The sequence below is a fragment of the Lipotes vexillifer genome, unplaced genomic scaffold, assembly GCF_000442215.2.
Source record: "Lipotes vexillifer unplaced genomic scaffold, Lipotes_vexillifer_v1.1 scaffold437, whole genome shotgun sequence".
NCBI lineage: Eukaryota > Metazoa > Chordata > Mammalia > Artiodactyla > Lipotidae > Lipotes > Lipotes vexillifer.
The window spans coordinates 1,377,887-1,400,924 of NW_006785990.1; the positions used below are offsets into that span (position 1 = coordinate 1,377,887).

General features: G+C 56.0%; 1 protein-coding gene across 1 annotated transcript; it reads left to right on the forward strand.

Moving 5' to 3' along the window:
* Nucleotides 1–10,909: 10,909 nt before the first annotated feature.
* ADIRF (adipogenesis regulatory factor) lies at nt 10,910–13,234 on the forward strand. Its single transcript, XM_007458363.1, has 3 exons — nt 10,910–11,068; nt 12,775–12,837; nt 13,042–13,234. Exons 1-3 carry the CDS (start codon nt 11,008–11,010, stop codon nt 13,146–13,148), a joined length of 231 nt encoding a protein of 76 aa, XP_007458425.1. The 5' UTR covers nt 10,910–11,007; the 3' UTR covers nt 13,149–13,234.
* The last annotated feature ends 9,804 nt before the right edge of the window (nt 13,235–23,038 follow it).

Sequence of the window (23,038 nt, forward strand, 5' to 3'; positions counted from 1 at the left end):
GGCAGCACTCGAGCCAGCTCCAGTCACAGTTCGCCCGGGGAGTCAGTCCCCCGTCCCTGCCCACAGCCATGGACGTCTTCAAGAAGGGCTTCTCCATCGCCAAGGAGGGTGTTGTGGGCGCCGTGGAGAAGACCAAGCAGGGGGTGACAGAGGCTGCTGAGAAGACCAAGGAGGGTGTCATGTATGTGGGTGAGTTTGGGCGTGGCAGGGCCTGGCAGGGCAGGGCAGCTTGGTGGCCGCCCAGTTACCTGGGCCTGACTTTATCCCCCAGCCCCTGGGAGGCATTTTGAGAGGGATGAGGACCTGGCAGTTGAGTCAGGGTCTCCCAGCCCTGGAGGACCGCCACTCTCCCGCACACCCCGTTGTCTGTTTGGCCTCCTCAGGGCCCCAGGGGCCTCTGGGACAGAACAGCAAGGGAGGCACTTAGCCCTCAGACACACCTGTTTGTGCGCACACAGATGCACACACCAACGCACACCAGCGCCCCCGCCCAGCATCACCCACAGGCCCCCTGACTCGGGTAAGAAGCCACACTGAGCCTGGAGCCCCGCGGACCGAGCAAGCAGGTGCTCAGCAGCCAGGCCACGGGCCCCCACTCCGCCCAGAGGGAAGGGGTGCGTCAGGCGAGATGAGACCAACCCTCAGCGTCCTGTCCAGCCTCCCGTGCACCCCACCCCTGCCAGCTCCTTCCGAAGAGGAGGCTGAGCTGATGACTCAGCTCTCGTTGACCCTGTCCTGCGCTGCTTCCGAGGCCCGGGCCATACCCACATGAGGTCCAGACCCTACCTCAGGCCTGGTCTCTCTCGTCCCTCCATCCTGTCCTGTCCACTTCCCATCTGTCCCCTTCCTCCAGACACAGCAGGAAGTGGCCTTTGAAAGGATGGCCGGCCCCCAGACACCATCCTTACCTCCCACTGACCCTGCAGCTTGTCCAGCTGTTCTGTGGTGTGTTTGCCTGGCCCACTCCCCCCCTCCCAACACCAGGAGTGGGACTGGGCTGACGTCTCCACTTCCTCCACAGGAGCCAAGACCAAGGAAGGTGTTGTGCAGAGTGTGACCTCAGGTGAGGAGCCCCAGGACCCGGGGACATGGAGGCTGAGACGTCCAGGGACTTTTGCACCCTGGTGCTAAAGGCCCAAGCCCAGGCACCTCCTTTCCCCGCTGCTGTACACGGACCCAGATTTCTCCAGAATCTGGGGCTAGACCCAGGGTGGGCTGCCCCCATCGTTGTCAGAGCTCCCCTGGCGTCAGAAAGGGGACAGCTTAAGGTCTCCAGTAGAGCCAGAGTTTTGAGCGCCCTGGGAAAGGGGCTGCTCTGGCCTGACGGGAAGGCCAGGCCCGGGTGGGGTGGGGTCAGGGCCAAAGCCAGCCAGATTCCTCCCACAGTGGCTGAGAAGACCAAGGAGCACGCCAACGCCGTGAGCGAGGCCGTGGTCTCCAGTGTCAACACCGTGGCCACCAAGACCGTGGAGGAAGCAGAGAACATCGCGATCACCTCCGGAGTGGTGCACAAGGTGAGACCTGGTCCCCAGCCCTGGCCCTCAGACCCGTCCCATCCTTTCCCCTGGGCCCCAGGGAGGCTAGCTGGGGAGGAGGCATTATCATCCCACTGACATACAGGGGAATGGAGACTCAGGGGCCCTGGTCTGCGTTTGGTGTTGTCACATTCATTAAGTCCTGGAATCCTCACGACCATCCCTGTGAGCGGAGCTGTGTGGGGCCCAACTGGAATGAGGCTCAAAACCACATTCTCCTGACAGCGCTCAGCATTTAGGACACACCCCATTTCACTAGCGAAAGCGGGGTCCTGAGGGCCCCGAGTGGTGATGGGCGGCCTCACACGGGCAGTGGACACCAGCTCAGAGCTGCCAGGTCACCGCCAGCCCAGTGTCCAGCCTCCCTCCGGGCCTGGCGGGGCAGGGCCTCCTCCTCCAAGGAGCAGCAGGGAAGCAGCGCCCCCTGGTGACGGAAAAAGAGTGAGGGTTCTGACCACACCCTCTGCCTCCACCTTTGCGAGCGTGCGTGTGTGCGTGCTTGTGCCTGGTGTGAGTGTGCCCGTGTGTGTGTGCGCGCGCACGCACGCGCGCCGGGCAACAGAGAGCACAAGAGCAGGGGAGCACTCCCAGGGGGCGGAGGCTGGCTGGGAGAACTGTCCCAGAACCCACCACAGAAAGACTCTGCTTGAAGCATTTTACACCTACTAACTCATTTCTTTGGCCCAAAATCCCATGAGACAGGGTGTGGAATGAGGCCCAGAGAGATATGGTAATCAAGGTCCTATGGCTAGTCTGAGTGAGCCTGCAATTCTCTGGGCAGCCTGGGTCCTGAGACTGTGCTCTGAAAGGGAGACTCTGAGTGGGAGATTGGGAGATCATGGTGGGGGCATTGTGGGCAGGAGGTTTTCCTATTCCAGAGATGTGCCGTCTCAGCTCTGTACGAGGCTGTCCTTTAGAAAGCTCTCCTACCTGGCACAGGCCCCGAGGGGCCGGTAGAGTCCCAGGCACCCAGGGCTAAGAATCCCTGCTCCAGGGAGTGGGTGGGTGGAAGGGTAGGGGGTCACCCTGCCCCTGGCTCTGGGGGCAGCACCAAGGTGTCTGCTTCCAGGGCCAGCACAAGGTCTCCAGACCCTAGGAACAGGCAGGTGCCCTTGCTCCTAGTTCCCAGCTCTGCCTCGTCCTAGCTCTGTGACCTTGGGAAGCTACTCAACCTCTCGGGGCCTCCATTTTTTCAGCTGTAAAATGCCTGGGGTGGGGGGAGGGTGGGGCTGAGAGTATCCATTTCACTGGGCTGTGATGATGCAGGGAAATGGCCCCCATGAAGCAGCTTTGCCTTGCTCGTGGTGAGCACCCGACAAAGGGAGGTGACTGCATCATCATCATCAGCGCCCCTGGGCACTACCCAAATGTACCCCAGGAGATCCCAGGCCCCTCCCTCCCCCATCCACCAGCAAAAGAGGCTTGGGATGGGGCCAGGCTGCCCCTGCACCTCTGAGCAGAAGCCTGGGCACTCCTCTCTGACTTTGGAGGAGGGCTGGTGAGCCCCTGGAGCTACCCCAAGGAAGACATTTCCTGGTGACACCCAAAAACCAGCCATGACTCACCCTCCAGTGAACCGTAGAAGGATGCAGCACTGCCAGTCTGTCTGACCGTTCATGCCACTGGCCTCACGCACCCACCTTGGGGCAGCAGGACTAGGTAGGCGGCCACCTGTCCTTTGCCTGAAGAGCCTGCCCCAACTCTGGCTGCCCCAGTCCACCAAGGGGCAGGATGGCCCCATGGTAACAGTGAGGTGGGAGGACCCTTCAGAGGTAGAAGCTGAGACTAGTGTCCAAGCTGATCACCCAGTCTGGCCCAGCCTACCAGCTTCACACGACCACCCCCAAGCAGGCCGCCATCTCAGGCAAGCGCCTGGCCAGGTGTAGGTGGGTAGAAGGAGACAGGAAGTGGGAGAGGACCATATAATCGCTGCTGGTTCCAGCCAGACCTGCCTGAGCCCAGTGCCCATCCAGGAGGCAGGGAGAAGGAAAGAGGGTGGTACTCATGCTACTGGGATAGGGTTGGGCCTGGAGCAAGCCAGACCTGATCCCTACAAGCCTCACTGCTTTGACCTCTGAGGCCTTAAGCTGGATACCTGGCCTCTCTAGGCATAGGGTCCCCATGTGAATGGTGATAACATGCACCTCCTCCTAGGGCTCTTTGGGGTCACAGGAGGACAAGGGTATGTGATCGTGTGATTCAGGAACACTGAGGGTGGGGTCAGGCCTAGTGCTTCAGGGGCCACTGCCCACCCCACCTCACTGGGCTTCCTCATGGAGGCCCAACCAGGGACTGTCAGTGACTCAGCATCTGCTTTTGGGGGTGAAGCTGGGCTTGGTACCCCCAGAAGGCCTTGGCATCATCAGACAGAGCCCCCACTGTGAATCCTTACGTGAGGCTCTATCACCTCCGAGGTCAGTCTGACCCTCATACCTCCCTCACCTCCAGCCCTCCACATAGAGCAAGATGATGAGGACCTCTGCTCATCTTTGAGGCCAGGGTGACAAGACCCTGGATGCAAGGAGCTGGGGACTCTGTGCCTTCCATCTGGTCCCACATCCCCTTTGCTTTCCCGCAGGAGGACCTGCAGCAACCTGCCCCCTCGCAGGAGGACGAGGCGGCCAAAGTGGAAGAGAAAGTGGCTGAGGCGGTAGGACCTGGGCTCCTGGTGTTACAGGGGGGCCCCTGGGCGAGCTGCTTCCCTCCTGGGGCCCCAGAGCCCTCAAGGGAGCCTCTTGACCTGCAGGCCCCTGAGCCTGAGTGTGAGGTCTCCTCATGGATGACCCCCTCAGGGCAGAGGGGCACAGATGACACCTGTCCCCACCCCACCCAGGGTGGCCACTGAGGGCTGGGGCCCCAGAGCTGCGTGTGAAAGCCTCCCCCAGACCAAGAGTGGAGGAGATTGGAGGGCTGCGGGTGAGCTCGGAGGCCACGGTCCCCCCGTCCTCCCCTGGCTGCCCACAGGCTGGTCCTCCCATGCTGCCGCCACCACCATCACCTGCCTCCCTTGTTCCCTCGCCACCTCTGGGCCTTCTGCCCCCACCGATGCTGCTATGAATTTTTTTTTTTAATGATTCCAAATAAAACTCAAATCCCTACTGCATACCTGCTCAGGCCTCCTGTCTGTGCTGCCCCATTCATGAAGACGCCCTCTGGGCCCTCCTGGGAACAGGAGCTGGGCCAGGTATGCTACGGGAACACCTGGGCGTTTCTGGAACCTACTGATAGCGGGCACTGCCTTCAGGGAGTCCCCCTGCACCACCACCCCGCCACCCCGCCATTGCCGTTTTCTGTTTTTTGTTTTTCGGCCATGCTGCGTGGCTTGCAGGGTCTCAGTTCCCCGACCAGGGATTGAAACCAGGCCACCCCCCACTGGCTTTTCGCATGGAGGTGGCAGCCCTGCTTTTGGCTCGGGCAGACACCTTCAAGGACACACTGTCCGCTGGAGCGTGAGGCCAGGATGCCCCAGGTTTTGAGCTTTGGCTCGCCCTCCGGGAATGGACCCCACTGATGACAGAGGGTGAGGATGGGCCTCCTGGGCCTTCCCTCCATGTGTGTCCTTGGTGGAACAGTTCGTTCTGGGAACAGAGACACCTAACGCCCCTCCCTGGAGCAGATGGTAACTTTCAAAGATGGGAAGAGTCTGGGCTTCCCTGGTGGCGCAGTGGTTGGGAGCCCGCCTGCCGATGCAGGGGACGCGGGTTCGTGCCCAGGTCCGGGAGGATCCCACATGCTGTGGAGCGGCTGGGCCCGTGAGCCATGGCCGCTGAGCCTGCGCGTCCGGAGCCTGTGCTCCGCAGCGGGAGAGGCCACAACGGTGAGAGGCCCACGTACCGCAAAAAAAAAAAAAAAATTGAAAGATGGGAAGAGTCTAAACCCATAGTAGGGACTCTGCCTCCTCCTCTGTGGAGAAGGGCATGACCCCAGGGTTCCTCCTGCCTCGCCCCACCCAGCCTTGGGCTCCCACCAAGTTGGACCTGGGCTTTCCCTTTCACCAAAGAGTTCTGTCAAGAATCACTAGAAAACACAACAGCTTAGAGGCAGAAGAGCCAGCCTCCGCCTTGAGAGTAAAAACGAACATTTGTTGAGCTCCTCCCAGGTGTGGGACACTGTACTGAGTGCTTTACCTACTTTAATCCTCAAAACAAATGGCACGTCCCAGTTTCGGCAAAAATGAACTGAGAAACAGAGAGTTAAATAACTTGCCCAAGGGCACAAAGCTAGGAAGCTGGGACCCGGGCAGAAGTCCAGGTGGCCTCGCTCCAGAGCCAAGCAGCTGATTCCCATGCTCTGCTACGTCCACCCGGAGTGCGGGGGCTCCAGTGGCGTTATGGCAGATGCTGCCACCCCCAAGGTTTCAAAACAACCCAGGGACCAGGGTGGTCGTTGTCCTACACGAAGGGCTGTTGGCATCATGCCCTGGAGTCTCGTTCAGAGGTGCCTGAGCAGAGAGCAGGGCTCCCTTTCCTTTGACAGCCAGTTTGGGTTCAGAGCATCTCAGTGGCTTGCCCCAGCCCTCCAGCCCTGGGTGTGGGCACCAAAACTTAAGTCCACACCACCCTCCCACCCTGCCTCTGTGGTGGGGCGCAGAGGTCAAGGGCAGCCCTGTGGGCTGGGAACCAGTCAAACACAGCTGAGCTTCGTTGTATCCCAGCCTGCCGGTCATGGGTGTCCACGGCTGAGAAGGCAGAAAGGAGCAGTGAGCTGCTCCTCTTGCAGCCCCCAAACCCTACAGTGGGAGGAATGAAGGGTCTGGAAGAGGTGCGGGCAGTCCCGGGTGTTCCTGCTCCCGGGCTAAGACACTGCTCATCAGCAGGCCTGTGCGTGCCCCAGGAGGAGGGCACCTGGAGCCCGGGCTTGCCGGAGAGAAAGTGGGGAGGAGCTGGGCCCTCTCAGCTAACTGGGGGAGGAGGACACCTAGACTCGGCCCCTGGGGTCCCAGTGCCCTCTCCTCTGCTGAAGGAACCTGGGAGGGTCCCTGCTGCTTGCCCCCCGCTCTCACCCCCATATCCAGGGCCAGTTCCTGTGATCAAACAACAAGGTCTGCCCGGTCCAGGTGGCCTCTTCCCCGTCCCATGGGCACTGCAGTGCTCTTTGCCTTTAAGCCCCCTATTATGTGCTGTGGGATCTGTGGGGCTGCACCTGACTTCCCTAGAGGAGTTACTGCTCTCCCCACATCCTCTCCTTATCCGAGAAGTGTCAGGCACCCTGTCCCTTTTTTTTTTTTTTGGTAGGTGGCAGTTTTGTTTTGTTTTTTAATATTTATTTATTTATTTTGGCTGCGCCGGGTCTTAGTTGCAGCACTTGGGATCTTCATTGTGGCATGCGGACTCTTAGTTGCGGTGTGCATGCGGGATCTAGTTCCCGCACCAGGGATAGAACCCAGGCCCGCTGCATTGGGATCGTGGAGTCTTACGCACTAGACCACCAGGGAAGTCCCAGTAGGTGGCAGTTTTTTTTGTTTTTTTGTGGTTTTTTTGCGGTACGCGGGCCTCTCACTGTTGTGGCCTCTCCTGTTGCAGAGCACAGGCTCCAGACACGCAGGCTCAGCGGCCATGGCTCATGGGCCCAGCCGCCCCACGGCATGTGGTATCCTTCCGGACCAGGGCACAAACCCGTGTCCCCTGCAGCGGCAGGCGGACTCTCAACCACTGCGTCACCAGGGAAGCCCAGGTGGCAGTTTTAATAAGAGAACTTACATATGAGGCTTGTATTGGGCAGCCACAAGATGAATAGATCTCCGCCCCAGCCCACCAAAATCTTAAAAGTTAGCAGAGGACTTAACTGGGGTCAGTCATATATTCAATCCAGAGGGTTTCAACAACACCTTACTCTGTCAAGGCTGTGTCCTTGAAATAGCCGCTGCTATGGGAATTGCAGGCAGGACGTACATTCCAAGGACAAGGGAGGGGGTGAGGAGCCTCTGATTGCCCAGGTCCAGCTCGCAAGGCAACCAACAGTTACACCCTCTTGATGACCTCTTCCAACATTGCTGTAACAGATTTTTCAATCATCTACCATGTATCAGGCAAGGTGCTTGGCTCTGAGGAACCAAACTAAGCAAACTAGGTATGGTCTCTCCTCTCCAATTGCTCAGAATCTTGGAGGTGTCAGGGAGGAAGAAATTTTCCTTTACCTTTCTAGGTTCTTCTGGCTGGTTCAAAGAATCATACTGACATGAGACAGATTGACAGGAGAAAATCAAAATTTAATAGCGTGTATACATGGGACAGAGCCAGGAAAACTGAGTAACTTGTCAAAATGGCTGAAGCCTTCACCTTAAATACCATCTTCAGCTAAAGACAAAAGAGGATCTTGGGGCTAGAGATTTGGGGAGGAAGGCAATTGACATGGAGATGGAAAAGCAAATGTTCGGTAAATAAATGTTTGCTGGGTCATGTACAGACAATGGGACACAGAGAGGAATTTTAACAAATAGACTTTTCTCGGTTCCTCCCTGTCTACACACCTAGTTCATACTCTAGTTATTTATGGCGATAGCTCTATTCCTGTAAGTCCCTCTCTCTAAATTCAGCTAAGGGGAAAGATCAAAGTTTTTCCCTGAGTCTTTTGGGCCTTGATTGTTTTCAGCTTGAAATAACTGGCTTGCCAAAATGACATTTTGGAGCGTCAAATTTTGCTCTCCTACAGAGGAAAGAGAGAGAATTTGAAAAGCAATCACTAAAGTCTGGTAAGTGTCATGTTAGGGACGTACAGAGTGCTGGGAGGCCCAATCTGGCATACTTCATCTAATCTGTGATAGTTAAGGAAGGCTTCCCAGAGGTTGTGATATATATTTTATTTATTTATTTATTTATTTATTTATTTTTGGCTGCATTGGGTCTTTGCTGCTGTGCGCCGGCTTTCTTTAGTTGTGGCGACCGGGGGCTACTCTTCGTTGCGGTGTGCAGGCCTCTCATTGTGGTGGCTTCTCTTGTTGTGGAGCACGGGCTCTAGCACGCGCAGGCTTCAATAGTTGTGGCGCGCGGGCTCTAGAGCAGAGACTCAGTAGTTGTGGCACACAGGCTTAGTTGCTCCGCATGGGGGATCCTCCTGGACCAGGGCTCGAACTTGTGTCCCCTGCATTGGCAGGCAGATTCTTAACCACTGGACCATCAGGAAAGCCCGTGGTTGTGATATTTTCGATGAAACTGGAAGGATGAGTTAAGAATTAGCAAGATTAAGGGGGCCTTCCCTCCCCCCACCTTGAAGGACCCTCAGCTGAGTGTCAGGCATCCATCAGCCCATTTAATCCTCACCGTAACACTCTGGGGAGATTCTGGGATTGTGCCCCCCACCATCAGGCTTGATGAAGTTGAGGCTTGATGAGGCTCCTTGAGACACTGAGGCACAGAGAGATGAAGGAACTTGCCCTGGGGGTATGTGAACCCAAAAGGTCTGACTCCGGTGCCTGAAGCTTTACAGCCACTCAACTGTCCATTTTGTCACCTGCTTGGGCCCAAAAGCCCCTCCCAGAGAGGCTGCTGCCTCCCAGTCTCGCTCCTTGCCCACTGGGCCTGGTGCCAAATAGCAACAGCAGCTCAGTGGTGAGCTAACTTGGAGCCGTGTAAAAGGCCTTCCTGGCTTCCTGGGACTGGTGCTACTGGTGGTTTTTCAGGAGGGCTGGCAGGCCTCAGGAGGGCAGGCAGGGTCTGGGCGGGGCTCCCCGGAGTCGAGGAGGTACCATCAAGCGGCTCTGCAGCGCCTTAGTGCTCTGAGCTGGACCAGGCTCAAGGCCGGGAGGGGAGGGGCGGGGCGGGGCGGGGCGGGGCGGGGGGGGGCGGGAAGCCGGGCTCGGTGCCCTGAGGGGCATTGCAACCCGTGCGTGCGCGGGTCCGAGAAATGAGCTCACCCACCCACATACATGTCGTACACGTGAGCTCGTACACGTACCGATTGGAGGGGACAGGCATGTCAGCAGGGGCAGCTGCTTTGTTAGTCTGCGTTTGGTGTCCCATCCCCCAACCTGATCTCAGCGCCTGCCCCTTCCTCTTGCCCAGGAATCCTTCTCCCTTAATCAATTTCGTGTGTGTGTGTGTGTGTGTGTGTGTGTGTGTGTGTGTGTGTGTGTGTGTGTTTCCATATACCCCACGCCAGGGGCTGACCCTCCAAGGCTTATCCACCCTTCCCCACGCATTACAGGCAGAGCTTGGGCCAGCCGAGTGGACCTGGGTAGCTGGGAGCTTCCCAGAGCTCCAAGATAGGGGAGACCCCGACGGACGTGCAGAAACAGGCCCAAAGAGGATGACTCAGAGAGCAGCCTTAGAGAGGGTCGAGCCGCCGCACCGAGACGCAGAGGGGGTGGCCTCCAGACTCCGAAGGCGGGCTCTGGAGCGGGAGAGCGCTGGGCGGGGTGGGGGCCCGACCTGCACCCTTGAGCGCCAGGATGTTGTGCCTCGAGGGTCGTTTTGCTTTTTCTGGGATCCCTCAGGTCACTAACTCCCCTCCCAGCGCCCCCGCTCGTCACCACGCCCCGCGCGCCTGTCCCAGGAGTGGTGACCTGAGAGGCCTGCGGCTTGGCCGCTCCCTTCCTCGCTGTTTGGCCTGGGGTGCTTCCTGCCCAAGTCGTTGGGCTTTGGTGACCGACAACGACTTCCTTGCCTGGGCTGGACACACACGGGCCGCCTTCTCCGTTACTCCCCCTCCACCTCAGGCTGCTTGGTCCCCAGCCAGGGTCGCACGCACGCTAGTGACTCGCCCTCTCGGAAGGGGGTGGGATTTACTCGGCCATCTCCCCACTGCCCTCCCCCGCTACCCCTGTCCCAGCAGCGGCTGGGCAGAGGGCCAGTTTGCAGTGTCCAGGCTGAGTGTGTGGGTCAGGGCGCTAGGGTTTACAGCCCACCGACTCGGACTTGAGTCCCTGACATGTGAATTTGGTTGAGACCTAACTCGCCCTCTGTCCTCAATTGCTTCCTGTAAACTGCTAATAACACCCATTCCAAGAGTTGTGAAGGTTACACAAGAGGCTGTAAGCGTTAGGGCAGCGCCAGGCACAAGGTAAATGCTTAATAAAAGGCAGCTGCTATTATTAATTACAACTCCAGCCTGGAGATCCTGACCTGGTGCTGACCCCGCGCTCACAGGTTGGGGAATCTTCAGGGTCAAAGAGGAGAAGTCCGGCTCACGCGGTAGAGGGAGATTGGTGCGCCCCCCTCTGCCCCCAGCCGCTCTCTGGACCCCTGATCCAGTCCCTCTGCAGCCCCGAGACCCGCTCCAGACCCTCCGCCTTCCACTACGGCCCGCCGGAGGCCAGGTTGTGCTTTCGGGCCGGCGGGGACTGGAGCAGGGCCCGGTCACTCCCCTGAGCTCTAGTGCTGGGAACCGCCCCGCGCCCCCTCCAACCCCCCTCCTTGCGGGGCGGGCCGGCCCTGGGGCGCCTTAAAAACCAGAGCTGGTGCTCGGGTCGCCGCCGCTTTGAGCAGGATCCACGTCGCTACGGTTACCCTGAAGCACCTCGCAGACCCCAGCAACCATGGCCAGCAAAGGCTTGCAGGACCTGAAGCAGCAAGTGGAGGGGGCGGCCCAGGAAGCGGGTGAGGACAGCGCGCGACCTGGGGCACATACTGGGACCCCCGGGTGGACGCGGGGGTGGGGCCGGGGGCAGAAGCCTGGGGACTGCGCAGCCAGAAAGTCGGCGGGCGGTTCTGGCTAGAAAGGGCCCTCTCCTGAGCTGCAGGGACCTGGAAGGACGCCCACCCGGACCAGCCCGGGAATGATGCCCTGAGGGAAGTGGGAGAACAGCAGTGCCTGAGGAGTGGGGCGGGGTGGGGGGGGGGCGCTTTTGGCATTGCCAGAGCCAATCCGAGGCAGCTGCTAGGGCCGGGAGCGGCCCCACCCGGGCCCTCAGGGGAGAGTGACGGTCCACGAGGAGAGCGCGCTCCGCCACCACGCCCGATCTCTGCCCGCCAGGTCCCAGAGGCGCACGGAAACAGGATGGGACGGGTGGCTTCAGACTCCCACCGGGCTTTGTTTTGAGCACTCCCCGCCCTCCTCCGAAATACTCATTTCCTCTTAAGTCCTCAGGCAGAGGACCTTCCCACCTTCGTGCGGGCAGGGCAGGTCCCCAGTCTTAGTTTCCCCACCTCTGGCTCCTCCCCCCTCAGACCTGAGGTTACGCAGCTGGGAGCTGGGGATGGACTGGGGAGTAGGGTACGTAAGGAGACTTCAGCCCCATCAGCGGCAGCTCTTCCAGTCCCAGCTCAGCCTCCCTTGGGACTCCAGCTCCCAGTCTGTCCTACACATACCCCAGTCAACAGACAACACCTAAACCAACCCCCTCCTTCATCGGTGCCCCAAGGAAAGCCCACAGTTGCTCCTGTGAGGCTAAAATGGTACCAGGAAGCCTCTGTCTACACTACCCTTCCTTCTGGGCCTCACTTTCCCCATCTGTAAGCTGAGTGCAGAGTCTCCTTCCCTGTGGTCTTGACTGTGCTACGTCAGACAGAGACCCGAGGGACCTCTGAGCAGTAGACCCAGGGTCTGCCTGAGCCCTGTACCCCCTGGTCCCCAGGGTCTGGGTAAAGCAGAACCTTTCCTGTTCAACAGCAAGGATGAGTCAGATCTCTGAAGGCCAGAGCCACCTGTCTGTCTACCGAGCAGGTGGGGACCCACCTGAGCCCCTGGAAACCCTGTTCTTCACAGGCACAAACTCCGGTCTAGAGGAGATGGCCTGACTTTGGAAGTTTCCCCTACTTTCCACACTTCGTTTCCTAATGCCTTACGCTGCCTTCTCACGGAGGCACTGGCAGTCATTGCTTGTGTGCCCTCTGGGGAGAGGCACGGGAGAGGGGAGGTGGTGAGAGGGCCTTGCAAAGTAGAAGCCCCAGTGCTCTAAATGCGGGAATTCAGGCATCTGGGCCAAGCCTCCGGGGAAGTTGTTAAAGGCAGCAGGGTTCTCCCTGGGCTGTGCCCAGCAGTAGCCACAGCCCAGATGCCAATTCCAGCCTGGCCCAGCCCTGCCTTCCTTCCTCACTTGGATATTTTTGCAGCAATCCTGGAGAGGCAAGGGAAGCAGGCCAGAGGGGAGGAGCCCAGAGTTACAAATAAACAAGAACAACCTGGAGTCATGGAAAGGGCTCATGCCCCTCACTGAGTGGCCTTGGTCAAAGAACTTTACCTCAGTGGCATCCATCCCTGGGCCTGTAGGACAGACCACTCTAGAGAACAGATAAGGTTGGCAATGGTGGGGCCCCTGTGGTTGGTGGTATCTCAACAGGTATCCCACATGTCTCTGTTCTAGTGACGGCAGCTGGAGCAGCAACTCAGCAAGTGGTGGATCAGACCACAGAAACAGGGCAGAAAGGTCTGGTGGGGCTGGTGGGCAGGAGGGTGGACAGCCCCAGCGCGGCCCTGCCCTCCACCCAGCCCTTGCCCAGACACACCCTCTCCTCTGCAGACCCTCTACCAGCATTGCTTCCTGGGGAGGGAGACCCAGGCCAGGCTAACCCTGCAGGGCTGTGGTTCCCCAGGGCTCTGCACTCAACTGCCCTATCCTTTCCTTTCCCAGCCATGGACCAGGTTGCCAAGTCTACCCAGGAAACCATCGACAAGACTGCTAACCAGGCCTCTGAGGCCTTCTCGGGTTTTGGGAAAAAACTCGGCCTCCTGAAATGACAGAAGGGAGACACGGGTGACTCCCTTCCAGGCCCGGAGCTCTAGCAGGCTCTTGGCGGGCCACCTCATTAAAGCACATATGCCTACTCTGTGTCCACTTCATGCCTTCTCCCAAACTGGGCCCAGCCCTCCCTCACTTAGAGCAGAGGCTCAGGTATCCAGAAACTCAGCCCTGACGTCCAGAGTCCTGGCGTTCCAAATTCGGAAACCCAGACGGACTGTCCAAGAACTCATTTCCCACGTCTCTACCGTGCGTCCAGACTCCCCCTTATCCGAAGTTCAACCCCCCATCTAGATACTAGACCCTTTCCCGCTCTATTCCCCCTGCCCCCGATTCCAAAACCGCTCTCTCAGCTCCAGGAACCCGCCCCTTCCTAGGAGGGTGATACTCGGTGCCCATATCCTCGAGGAGCTCAGCTCTGGGCGGGGGGCGAAGGGTTCCAACGGCAGGGGCCTCGGGAACTTCTCCCAGTGAGCTAAGCCGGGGGCTGGGGGCTGGAAGCATCGAGGCATCCCAGGGCCAGGCGCCCTCGAGGACTTCAGGCGGCAGGAATTCTCGGGGAAGAGAGAGGACGCAGGGACAGCTTTTGGCCCGCAGCACCCTACGCCGCCCGCACGGTGTTTGTGCGACTGTCGCACCCGACGGTAATTCACGGGGCAGGACCGGGAGGGCGAGGACACGCCCCGAAGACCTGAGTCCCACCCAGTTGTGTTTGGCGCGGTCGCCAGGAGCTCCGCCCAAGACGCGGCCCCTGGGGAGGTGCCTGCGGAGCACGGGGCGGTGCACGTGGGCGCGGCGCACGTGGGCGTGAAGCGCTGGAACCCGGCTGTGTGCGTGCGCGCGCTAGGCCACTCCCTCGGGCACCTCTTCCCTTCCGGATCCCCCTGTACTTTCTGGCCCAGCGCAGCGGCCGACTTTATCGGGCAGGTACCCCCAGAGGGTCTAGAGTTCGCGCAAACCTTATTCCCTCCGACCTCCCCAGCACGTGTGCACGTGTCCATGCACGCCATACCAACCCTGGGTAAGTCCTGCTGACGGGTGACTCACTGTTGCCACAGGATAAGGCCCAGCCCTGGCGCCGGGCGCTGGCTGCCCTCTTCATCCGAACCCCCGCCACACCTCGGCAGGTGACGCCCCGTTCCGTTTCCCCACCTCCACGCCTTTGCACACACTATTCCCTCTGTCCGTAATGATCTCATCTCTTCTGGATGAGCATATACGTAGTCATGCCGTTTCAACTCACAAATATTGGCTACACAGCACTTCTTAGTTCTGGGGAGACTGGGGGAAAAAAACCGTCGTCTTTCCTTCACTCGCTGACTCGGGGCCGGCTTTCCCAGAGGCTTTCCAGACATGCCAGCAGGGGGCAGTGTCGTCGTTTCCACCCCTATCCCTCCCCTTCACACCCCCCAGGTGACCTTTCCCTTCTCCAATCTGAGATCCCTCCCAAGGAAGCAACAGGTATCCTCCCTAACCCTTAGCATCTCTCTCCCTCATCCTGGCCCAGTTTCATGCTTGGTTCCTGTTGCTGACTGTCCCCCAAAGAAGGGTTCAGCTAGTCTGCAAAATGGGCCAAGGCCTAAAGGGAAGGTCCTTGAAGAGATAACTGGGGTAATCTGGAGGTGCTTCCAGCATCTCCAGGAGCCCCTGCCCCCAGGAGAGGATGCCAGGGTTGGGAGAGACCACCTGGGGCCACAGCAGGAGGCAGGTGGGGCTGGACTGGCAGAGCCCTCACATTTTTCTGGAATGCATCCTTCCCCTCCCTGACTCAGGAGAAATTCCAATTGGAATCCAACAATCCGTCTTCATCCTGTTCTCCTTGTGAGTGTCAGCCTTAGGGATGGATGTGTGAGCCAGCTCAGGCCAAGGAGAGGAGGAGTCAGGTCTAGGGCCAGGAGCCTTCTAGGAAAGGTTTTTCATCCTCAAAAAGAAAAGAAAAGAAAAAACCAAGGAAGAAACATTTTCTCCTCTTCCACTGAACATTTTTGTGTCTAGAAATGATTCTTAGAACTCTGGCAGCTACTTCTAACCACAGGAGGAAAAAGCCTAAGGAAAAGCCAACTTGCTGATTAGGGCAGAGCAGAAATATAGAAAGAACCTGGATCCCAAGTTACTTTATTCAGTCCCTAACTTAACCAGGCCTGCAGCTGCCAGGAGCTAGGTGAGAGGATCAATTTCCTCATTGTTTGAGCCGTTGTGAATTAGGTTTTCTGTTGCAAACAAAAGCTTAAATCCTGATGTTACCTCGATGCTAAGGTCCTGTATTTGCCGGCCTCACCCACCTCCCCAGCGTCCTCCCCCAGCACGCCCTCCCTCTCTGCCTCAGCCACGTTAACCCTTGTTCATTTCCCTTGACATTGTGCTTCTGCTCATCTCAGTCTTGGCATGTGCCCTTTTTTTCTACCCGGAATGCTGTCCATGCTCCATCATTAACCACCCTTGTCCAAGTTGCTCCTGCTCTTTCATCCTTCAGATCTCAGCTTCCCTGATTCTCCCCCAACATACACAGAATGGGTCTGGCCACTGCCAATACGTTCCCACACCCCCTGTGCTTCTCTTCCACGGTTATGTACTAATGTGTGCCTCACTGTGAAGGTTGTCCACGGGTTGCAGCCAAGTCCCTTCTACTGATTAGTGCACACCCAGAGCGTAGAGTGGGGCTCTGGCAACATCTGCCACATGAATGCAGGGATGATGGTCCTTTGGTTCTCCTACCAGATAACAGAGTTGACATATTGTCAGGTTCACCATGGTGCCGTCTCCTACAATGCAGGCCCTTCCACAAACCCTACTGCCATGCAGCTGATGCTCCCATGCACCGTGCAAATGCCTGTTTCTGTGTGCCTCTATTCCCCCAACACTGAGCCCTGGGGCGCAGGGCCAGGTTGGACTTGTCTTTGGTCCTATGTCTGGGACCAAAGGTGGGCATGGTGCTGGGGAGCCATGGGAGCTTATAGGAGCCCAGGCCTGTCTCGGTGAGGTTCATGAAGCTAGCTGAGCCCAGATGTGCTGAGGAGAAGGCAGCTGTGGCCACTGCACCTGCTGGGTCTTGGTCAAGTCTCCAAAGATTAATTCTTCCATTAGCAATTCCTCAGATAGTTCCTCATTCTCCAAATCCCAGTTCCCCGACTAACCAAACACAAAGTCACTAACATCACATTTTGGTTCCACTGGACTTCTCAGCTCTGATTCCCATCAAATTACAGATGAGAAGGGGCAGAGTTTTCTGCTTTCCACCTTCTCTCCTTTTCTCCTATTTTTTTTTTCGTTGTTGTTGTTAGTTGTCTCATTTCTCCTTTGTGAAAACACATAGCATTTGCATCCCGTTCCTCCACACCTTCACCTTTGTTCTGTCTTAGATCTGCAACTGAAAATATTAGAAGCGCTCTGCCATTCCTTCTGCTGAAATGTTTTCTGTTATCTCTTGGTTGGTTGGAGTTAGTCCTCTAAAAGTTTCCTCAAGAATGAAATATTTTCAGATGAATTGAGAAGATGTCTGGGATCTGAGCTGAGAATTGTTATAACTAGGCCCCTTGGGTTATTGCAATGTGACCGTGAGGGTTCACAGTGTACTATTTTTGTGTATGGCATTTTCTATTTTTAAAAAAAAAGGTTAAAAAGTTAAAATAAAAATTTTTTTAAAAAGAAGGGCTCATGTGAACCATATTCTGAGTTCTTAAATGTGTGGTAATGTTGGTCTGTAGCCTTTATACTTTATCCTCAACTGGGTTTGAAATTTACATCTCACACTTTTTTCCATGAGCATCTTCTAGGTATGGCTGCCCCACTTTCTGCCACAGAAGGTTGAGCGGTCCCTAGAAGTCTGATTTCTGATTCACTGGAATTTCTAATAAGTGACTTGATCTTTCTGGCTGGCTGGCTTTCTTTATCTTTTTCATCTTTTTTATTGAAATATAGTTGATTTACAATGTTATGTTAGTTTTAGTTTTGTATATGATTCAATTACATATACAAAAGTGATTCAATTACATATACATATTTTTTCAGATTCTTTTCCATTATAGGTTATTGCAAGATATTGAATATAGTTCCTTGTGCTATACACTAGGTCCTTGTTGTTTATCTGTTTTATATATAGTAGTGTGTATTAATCCCAAACTCCTAATTTATCCCTCTCACCCCTTTATCTTTAAGGCACAATAATTTTTTTAGGGTTCGTCTCAGTGACGATTGTTCTGGTTCAGTCTTCCCTAGTATGCTGTTTGCCCTTTCCGTATTGATTCTAGATTTCTTTTATTTCAGGAACATTTCTTAATTGTATTTTTAAATATTTGCTCTGTTCCATTGCTTGGCTTTCTTCTTTGGGAATTCCAGTTGTGGGCACAAAGTTTTCTACCTTCCACATCTCCCATTGTCTCCCAAACACTGTGTATGTCTTTAATATGACTCCTTCTTTGTTCTTTGCTTTTTTTCATTTCTGTTCCCATAGCTACCTACTGTGGCTCCTTCTAGGTTAGTCTTCATTTCTGCAATGGTTTGTTTTACCTTTTTTCTTCTGTTTTATTCCAGAGTTATGTAAGTTCCTATTCTGCCTGCTCCTGTCGTCTGCCATCTCATCCCTGAATTCTGGTATTTGTTTTACAGTCTTCCTTCATAACTACTAATGCTTTATTAAGTGTCTTATTTTCTTTCTAAAATTCATGTTGGAGTTTAATTCACGTTAGGTAATGATTTTCATGTGCCTTCTTTGAGGCACACTTTTTGGTGGGATTTCTTTGTATGTGATGTCATTTTGGTATTCTTTTTCATACTTAAAAAATAGTATGTTTTTACTGTTAGGTAGAAAAAAGTGAGGTCAAAACTGCATATCTCTGGTATGCTATCCTTCCTGTAAAGAAAGAAGGAGGATGCAAGAAAATATGCAGGGCACATGTCTCTGCATATTTGTGGGAAGAAAATGCAGGAGGATAAACCAGAATCAGAGAGACCAGTTATCTACACGGGACAGGTGGGAAGGCAGTGGAAAGAAGGAGGGAATGGCAACAGGGTAGCAGAGATGAGGAGAGAGTGACACTTAACTTCAGAAAAGTTAAATTTGATGTGTGAGTTGGTGATGGGCTTTTAAAAGTAATTCTTCCTGTGTTCTTGTTGCCCCATAGAGTTTCAGGAAGGAGAAATGGGCTGAATTAACAATTAAGCTACAGCCACGTTGCTTCCAGACTTAGAAGTCTGGCAGGTTGAGCTGGTGTTCTCTGTTTACCAAGAATCCACATCCTGTCCTCCCTGCCCTCGCCCTGGTAACCTGTCTCTTGAACCGCACCGCCCGGGCTCCCTCACCCTCAGGACTTGGTTGCGTTCAGCCAGTGGGGGATATTGATAGGAGATGGTGAAGAGGAGAGGAATTTATTCCTCCTGCTTCCTTCTTGCTGGGTGTGGTTGGGCAGTGGCCCTCTTCCTCTGCTGACAGCTGCAGCTCCTGTCTGCTGACCCTCTCCTACAGCTGCAGCTCTCTTCGGGGTCTACAGCTCCTCCAGGCCCAGGGAGGAAGCAACTCCCACTGATCCTGGTCGCTGGGGGCCTCGCCATCCCTCTTTGGTTCCCTTAAGTCTGTCCACACCTTTGCGAACTGTCCCTTTCCTCAGGTATCCCTTTGATGTGCCCTCTGATTTTTTCTGGAAGCCTGACTGACACCCATGGATGTATGAGTGCTGATCTGCTGGGGAAGTCTTCCTTTGGTGACTGACAAACCAAGTCTCCAGGAGTCTAGCCTCCCTGTGGCTGGGAGGGGTCTGTATGTGCAAGATATGTGGGCTGTATATACTGGGAGCTCACGTCCATGAAGCAGAAGTAGGAGAAAGCATAGGCAGGATGACAGTCATAAAACTCTTGACATTCATGGCATTTGCAGTTCAAATCACAGGAGAAAAAAAATCGTCATGCTTCAGACATAAGACAGCCCTAAGTATTTAAGTACTCACAGGTTTTTTTTTCAGAATTATTAGTTGGTCAGTTGGCAAATTGCTGTTTGAAAAATTGACTGTCCTGACTTGATTGATGATGTAGTCAGCTGGTCCTTTGCCAGACTGGGCTGTTGATCGGATTCTACTTGGAGAATTAGTCGACTCTTGTCAAGGCTCGATTCTCCCCGCCCCAAGTGCAGGACTTGACCTTCTGACTCAGGACAGGCTGACATGGGTGCCTGTGTTCAAGGCCTGCTCTGTTGGGGCCCAGCATGTACCAGGCTTCTTCCAAGATGGGGTGGTTCCCACCTGAGTCATCTCAACCTCACCCAGGCAGGTAACACTGCTCACTGCAGGAGTCACCCAACCCCTCAGACCAGAATCCTGGTTAGGAGGGTCTTGGGCTGTCCTAGTTTCTTTGGCTGGGAGCCACAGATGGGCTGGCCCGAGCTGAGAGGACAGGGAGCTGGTCAGAGCTAGAGTGGGAAGGCCTGTGGGACTAGATGTGGGCCAGAGCACCAAGGTCTGGGGCCCAAGTCCAGTCTTGGGCCGCTTGGCCTCTCCAGCTCTCTTGCCTTCCCCCTGTTGGGCATTTGGGATCTGTGCCTGAACCCAGCCTTGCCAGGAGATCTGGGGCCATGGTGTGTTGTCACTGGAGTCTGGGTGCTCACACTGGGGCCATGCATTAAGGAGGAGAGGGTCCCATGTGCAGGGGGGATGGGGTGAAGGCAACAGCAGTCTGACAGGGAGGGAAAAAGTGCAGCCGGAGTCCTGCTGAGTGGCCGAGCCCTGACCAGGGCCTGTTGAGGAGCTGGTGAGCTCCTGAGGAGGGGGGATGGTGAAGAGTACCCCAGGGTGGGCCCTGGTGGAGAGGGGTTGTGGGGTCTGGAAGCCATCCCAGACCTGGTGGGTGACACTGCCATCCTGACAGGGAGTCCGGCGCAAAGGACCCCTCTGGGGGTGGGGGACACACACACGTCAGAGGAAACAGGGAAGGGGCTCTGATGGGCCTAGGGAGCATCTCTGTGGGTCTCTCAGACCAGTTCCCGCCAGCCATGTCCCAGGAGTGCCCCGACCCTTGGCAGCATTGTCCTGATAGTGTGAGCAGAGCTCTCTGGTGTTTGGCTGTGGCAAGGGGAGGCCAGAGTCATCTGGACCTGCTTAAGCTCCAGGGCCCTCACTGTCATGGCCCCTTCTGAGTCCACAGGGTAGTGCATATATATTTATAAAACTTGCAGGAGAGTAGTAGTGTATTTTTTCTTACAGGGACTCTCCAGATTGTTTAAGACTTGATCTGCTCCTGCCAGTGGCACGTGTGGGGCTGTGGCCTTGTGACCCAGAGTTCCTGCTGCCCACAGCATCCACTGCCCACCCCAGGCGGGCCGGCCACTGCCCAGGGCCTCCTGGTACCACTCAGGAATGTGGGAGGGCCTCAGCTCCATAAAGCCTGTGTCAGGTAAACACTAATTAGACCCCACCACACCCTCCTGGACCCCTCTGAGGGATGAGGGAGCCTAAATGGGGGGAGCAGCCTCAAACTCCTGCCCCAGGCCTGGACTTTTTGAGTAGGGCCTTGGGAGAGCCTTTCCTCCATGAATCCTGGCCAGTGGCGGCGGGTCCCATTTCCAGGCCCTCTCACTCCGAGGCAGGCTCATACCCCTGCCACTCTTTGCTCCACCCACTGGTTGGTCAGGGCTCACTGCCAAGCAGCCCCTCCCTAGCACATCAGTGACGAGGGGGTGGGAACAGAAGTTTACCAAGAGTTTGCGCGCATAGTTCCAGCAGCTGTCAGTGACAAGGCAAGGCAGGCATGGATGCCCCATTTTATAGATGAGGAAACTGAGGCTCAGGCTGGGCTAGTGACTAAGGGAAGCAGCATGTGGTATGTGACTTGAGGCATCTCCCTCCATCCTGAGTAACTAGGGAGGCAGCCTGGCTCCCTAAGCATGCGTGTGGTGCATCAGGGGCTAGTGGAGCTGCTTTCTGGGAACTCTTGCTATGGCCAGGAGCACCTCCCCCGATGGTAGTGGGGTCCTCCATCTACTCACCTAGAACTGCCTGGGTGGGCACTGCTGACTTCACAGGGCTCCCCTGAGAGGCCAGGCCCCGAGGCGCAGGGCGGGCTGGGTTCCCTCACATGCTGGCTACCTCAGTGCTGGGTCACTCAGGTGCTCCCATGAGTGAGAACCAGGTGACTGCAAGCCAGGGATGACTAGGCTTCTGGTCAATGTTGTGTCCTCTTCTGCCTTGGGCCAGGCATGGCCCTGACTCCTCCCACCCCCAGCCTGTCCAGGGGAGGCTGCAAAGCCACTCTCCAGAACTGAGGTCCTTGGGAATGGGGAGGGCAGCGGCCCCCATTACACTTGTATTCCTGGCCTGAGGGGCCACCCAGGTCCCCAGGCCCACAAAACCCTAAACCCTTGATTAGGTCACTCTGGAGACTGTGGGCAGCGGGCTGGAAGTCCTAGCCCTTGTCTAGGTACCATGCCTAGGCTGCGGGGAGCCGAGGGGGCTGGCAGGGCTGCGGTCCCCAAATGCCTCTCATCCCACAGGGCACTCGGGCCTCTTGCCTTGGGGTAGGGTAGGGGCATGTCCCAGAGCTGATCTCTCTGTCCAGCCTCACCCTGCTCCCTGTCCCTGCCCCTCACAGGGTCCCAGGATATGGGGTGTATGGGTCTCATGCTGCCAGAGAGGCACTGCCCCAGCCACAACGCTGGGGTGGCTCCACCCAGCCTCTTCCTCCTGCCGTCTGTGCTGACTCACCAACCGGGGCCAGGGCTTGTGCCCCAGAGCCCAGCCAGGCATCAAAGGCATCTATAAAAGCAGACTGGTTCAGGCCCCAGCATCCTGCTTGATCACCACCTGTCGCCGCACGATGTTGGGAGGCCTGGGGAAGCTTGCCGCCGAGGGTCTGGCCCACCGCACCGAGAAGGCCACCGAGGAAGCTGGTAAGGACCCCGAGGCTCCTTTCCACCTGCACCGTTCCTGCCACTGGGGGATTGGGACAGACTCGACTGGGCCTGTGCTGATCCCAGCAGGACTGGGGCAGGCCTTGACCCCGTGGGGAACTGAGGCTGATCAGCCACATAGGGACAGAATGGAGGTGGGGGGCTATGGAAGCTGAGGAAGGTACCTTGGGGAGGAGACATGAGGGGTCCACTGCCCAAAGCAGCCCTCCCTGTCAGACCTGCTATGCCCCCTGGGCTTGATTCGTTCCTGGGGTCTGTGGCTGAGGCCCGGAGGGGGCAGCTCAGAGAAGGCCCCTGGTGGTGAGAGGGGAGCCAGGGTGCTGGGTGAGCAGCTGGTGGCTTAAATCCATCCCTCTGGAAAGCAGGGAGGGGCCCTTCAGTATTAAAACAAACTGTTCCGAGTATCCTATACAGAAAAAGGAAGATAGAGTTTAATTTTTACCATAACTTTATTTTATTTTTTTTTACATCTTTATTGGAGTATAATTGCTTTACAATGGTGTGTTAGTTTCTGCTTTATAACAAAGTGAATCAGTTATACATATACATATGTTCCCATATCTCTTCCCTCTTGCATCTCCCTCCCTCCCACCCTCCCTATCCCACCCCTCTAGGTGGTCACAAAGCACCGAGCTGATCTCCCTGTGCTATGCGGCTGCTTCCCACTAGCTAGCTATTTTACGTTTGATAGTGTATATATGTCCATGCTACTTTCTCACTTTGTCCCAGCTTACCCTTCCCCCTCCCCCTGTCCTTAAGTCCATGTTCTAGTAGGTCTGTGTCTTTATTCTCGTCTTGCCCCTAGCTAAGAGTTTGATAGTGTCTGGCCTTACATTTAAGTCTTTAATCCATTTTGAGTTTATTTTTTTGTATGGTGTTAGGAAGTGTTCTAATGTCATTCTTTTACATGTAGCTGTCCAGTTTTCCCAGCACCACTTACTGAAGAGGCTGTCTTTTCTCCATTGTATATTCTTGCCTCCTTTGTCCAAGATAAAGTGA